Source organism: Arachis hypogaea, chromosome 16 (genome assembly GCF_003086295.3).
Source record: "Arachis hypogaea cultivar Tifrunner chromosome 16, arahy.Tifrunner.gnm2.J5K5, whole genome shotgun sequence".
Lineage (NCBI taxonomy): Eukaryota > Viridiplantae > Streptophyta > Magnoliopsida > Fabales > Fabaceae > Arachis > Arachis hypogaea.
In genome coordinates, this window is record NC_092051.1 from 22,522,317 (window position 1) to 22,526,713 (window position 4,397).

At 40.8% G+C, this 4,397-nt stretch overlaps 1 protein-coding gene across 1 annotated transcript; it reads right to left on the minus strand.

Moving 5' to 3' along the window:
- Positions 1-1,030: 1,030 nt before the first annotated feature.
- LOC112758455 (aspartyl protease family protein 2) lies at positions 1,031-3,245 on the minus strand. The gene has a single exon (XM_025807133.3). The coding sequence runs from the start codon at positions 2,732-2,734 to the stop codon at positions 1,265-1,267; it is 1,470 nt and encodes a 489-aa protein (XP_025662918.1). The 5' UTR covers positions 2,735-3,245; the 3' UTR covers positions 1,031-1,264.
- Positions 3,246-4,397: the final 1,152 nt, after the last annotated feature.

Sequence of the window (4,397 nt, forward strand, 5' to 3'; positions counted from 1 at the left end):
TGGATCTAAGACATTACATTGCAAAACTTACCTGAAAGAATTCAAGAGTCATACTAGATTCATTGATTCATATTCTCCATACACCAAGAACAGTTATTTTTAATCTGATTGAAAGTCTCAACAATACTTTTTCAAAAATAGAATTTACTACTATAATGATATTGAAGACCATGATTATTCTTAAAATATTTAACAAGTATTATTTGAATTCAGAATTTATCTGAATATTTAAAAAAATGTCAAACTAACTTGTCAAGAAAGGATAAATTTATCAAGCCAATATTTTTAATATCCAGTCTACCAGCCTTCTTAAAAACAACTAACTTCTCTCAATTTATCAAAGAAAGACCTCTACCATGATTCTCTCCCTTCTACAGAAATCATCTAATAATTTTATTATTAGCATAAGTTGGAAGAAGAAAAACTTGTATATGATATATAGAAATAGATGAAATGACTGATTTAATAAGGCATAATCTACCGACCTTATTAATTCCAAAATTCCCTTCAATTGCCATGCAGATTGCTTATTGGATTCATCATTTACATATCTTTGAAGACTACACGTGTAATCGAAAACAACAAATAAAATGCTTCACGAATGAAAAAGATGCCAGCGTGGCAAAATAAGACAAGACAGTGCTCTTCCGTACGTGATTGACGGTCCACGCGTGCTCGTCATGGTCACATCGCTTCATTCAAGTGCAAAACAACACACACACTACTCCATAAATAATCGATTAAGATGTGTTATGAAACTAACTACGGGTCTATGTCAAGCTAAACACGAAATTCACATCCCCAACTTACTGTGTTCATGTGTTATATTTTTCTTACTATAAGAGCTAAATGTGAGTATATTGAAAATGATATTTGCTGTGGAGCTAGAAGTCTAGAACTAACACATTATTTCAACAACACTATTTGCCATGCGCCAAAGCATGCTGCTAAAGTGCTAATGCGCAATGGTTATATCATCTCAAGCATTGATTACTGAATGCTGAATGCTTGTTGTTGGTACATTAGCCTCGAATAAGAATGTAGTAATATTTATATTCAAATCGGTAAGACTAAGGGTAAAAAGAACAACAACAAAGCACATCTGAATAGAGAGGTGGAAGAAACTACAGACATTCTCATTTAGTTTCTCCTCCCATCTTCATCTACCTTATCTAATCTAACATTTCCAGAACTTAATTAAGATATAATAATAATTAAAAACAATAATAATAAAACAGGGGAAAAAGATATTCCCAGGATTCATTCACTCGCACCCTCGCTCCGCGAACCCGACCCGAGACCCCGCAAGGTCGTACACGACCCGAAACCCTTGTTGCTGAATGTTGCCAATAATGGACAACCCGCTCATCGTTCCGGCGAACGCAAAGCAGAAGCTGCCACTGTTGTCCACCGGGATCATGTAGTTCGAAGCCGGCAGCGACACGTCAGCACCTCGGAAGTGCAGCACCACCTTCGGAACCTGCACCGAAGTCTGCCCCGACAGATCGTAACACGTGTCGAAGAGCGAAAACTCCGGCGCACGCTTCAGATGAGAGGCTCCGGCACGGTAAGCATCCCTCAGGGCGATGTAAGCGGGTCGGGTCAAGCGGGTTACTGAAGTACCCGAATCGATTATAACGCCACCGTTCCCTGTGGCGTCGATCCGAAAGAGCGAGGCGGAGACTCCGCGAACGGCAGTGCCGCCGACGCTGATACCTATAAGCTCAACGTAGTAGAAGGTGTCAAGCTTAGGGTTTTTGAGAAGCGGAGTGAACCGAGCGGTTCGAGAAACGGCAGCGTCACCAAAAACGATTGAAGATGGTTTGGAAGAAGCGGATCGGTCAACGAGGCAGTAAGAGAATTTCTGGTTGAACCGGCGTCCGGTTTGAGCTGGGAATGATAACCTTCCACGACCCAGGCCCAAGAGGCCAGCGGCACCGACGAATAAACCCTCGTTGTCGTGACCACACCCGAGTGCCACGCGCGCAACCCTCCTCCTTCGAAATGTGAGCGTTTCGGTGGAGAAATCACCGAATGTGAAGGAACCGTCGCCGTAGGAGACCTGATACTGGCAGACCTTGTTCCGGTTGCATCCCGGAGAGTCAAGGCGGCGGCAGAGAGGGGCGCCACAGGGGATTTTCGCGAAGGTGCGGGATTTAGATGGGTCGAAAACTGGATCGGCTTCTTGGTAGCATTTTCTGCATGGCGCGCACTGAAGCCAAACGACGTCGCTTCCGGTGTCAAGCACCATGTACACGTACCTGGCTGGGGTCCCAACACCGAGGCGCGTGAAGTACTCGCCACTTCCTTGAGCTAGACCAGAGATGACTGAGCTGCTGAAACCCGGAACGGATCTGGGAGAACGGGGCCCGGCACGGGTCCGGTTGGTAGCTGCGGCAATGGAGGTCAGGGCGTGGACCCTGGCGGCGTCTCGTTGGAGCCTTAGGTTGAAGAGCTGGTGTGGTGTTGTGTTAGTGGAAAGAGCGTCTATGTGGTGGAGTTGCAGGGAGAAGATGGCGGTGGATTCCGCTTCGGATTCGGCTGGGTCGAAATCGGAGATGGATTTGGATTCGGACTCGGGCCATGAGAGGATGGGTGGGTGAGGGAGAGTGTTGACGGTTAGTGTTTGTGTTTGGAAGTTAGAAGTGGCTGCTGCTGCGGCAGCTGCGGAGAGTGAGAGGAAGAAGGCCAGGAATGAGAGCAGGGCCGCCTTGTTGGGTTTTGCTTCTTCCATTGTTGCAAGGAAAGAGAAAGAGGAGTGAAGAAAGAGAGTGTGAAAAAGGAGTAAGAGGGATAGAATTATAAATAGCAAGAATAAGAATAGTGAGTTTGTGTAAAGGCGGTGGGTGGTGAGTGGGCTCTTTTAGTTACCGGTGCAATTTCATTTGCCAAAAAGCGGAGCCTAATAATGATGATAGTTGGGTTGGCCATGACTCATGACTCATGAAACCAAACCAATATCAATATGCTACTTTTCCACGGTAATCACCTCCTTTTACTGCTTTTGTTTGGTTGCTACAATGCTACCCAAACAGTTGAGTCTGAATCACAGTGGCCAGCCTTATTAAAGACACCAACTATCTTAGGTGGATCAATTGTCTGACTAGTGCGTTAAAAACTCAAAGTAGGATTATTTTATTATTTTGTTCAAGTGAATAGTTATTTAACTCTGAAAATAGTTTGTGAGAACTGAACTAAAATCATTTGCATAGCCGCCCCTACTGTGAATAAGTGACAGAAAAACTAAAATACTTCTACATGGAAGAAATGTCGACTTTTGTAGTGAAAACTGGGTTTGTATCGAAGTGTTATTGATGATAATTATGTGATAGACGTGCATAGAAAAACATCGCTTGGGAAATAACTAAGTCGGTCGCCAAATTCTAAGCGCAACATGCTTCAATGTGAACGTTTATAAACATCTACCTAAAACTCGTGATTAAATGCAGATGATGCTGCTGATTATTCTAACAGTGCACATGGAGTGCTGCACATGATATCCCGCAATCTATGCGAATGGCAATAGACAAAACGCGTTAAAGAGTAGCTTCGTTTCGAAATATCCTTCTATTATATAGCACACAGGTCACGATAATTATATTGCCTTTTCAAATTGAATGTCACTTTATTTCCTTGAACCTTGCTTCATGTCAACAATAGACACATAAACAAAGGAAATCCCATATGTATCATGCAATTCTTTGTCCCTCTCCTACATCCCGTTACCATCTTCTGCTCCTCATTTACTGAATGTTGTAATATGAGCTTAGATTTGACAAAGAAATCCCTTTTTTGCTAAATTTAGGAGTTACTTAAATAAAATTTGTAAAAAAGTTTTGAAAACATGATGTTATTATCATCCTCTTATTTCAAGTTCTCAACATCTTGAGTTTGTCATTTTGATGGGAGACAGAGAGAATTGTATTTACAGGACTTTGAGTATCAAGTTAACATGGATTACTAGAGGTACTAAATTAGAGATTATAACTAAGTGCATGTATTTAGAATAGTACATGTGTGACAAAATTATGATGTTATGAACTCTTCTCCTTATGTCATTCCAAAATTATAAATTATCTTTTTAATTTAGTTGATTTAGGAAAATTAATTGCTCTTCACATGAGTTGCTTAATACTTTGTTGCAGTATCATATTTCGAGTCACATTTCTTTAGATATATATCTAATCAATATTATAACCTCATTTTTTAAGAGAGAATAATAGTTATAATATAGCTATTAAACTCATAAAATGAGTTATTAGATATTTTATTAATTGATGAGAAATTATTGTCATCTTTATGACATCTTCTATGGAATCTTCTTGAAATTCGAGATAAGAGTAAACTATTAAAATAGTACTCTAAAGTTTGTATCGCTGAAAAAATGAATTCCAAAA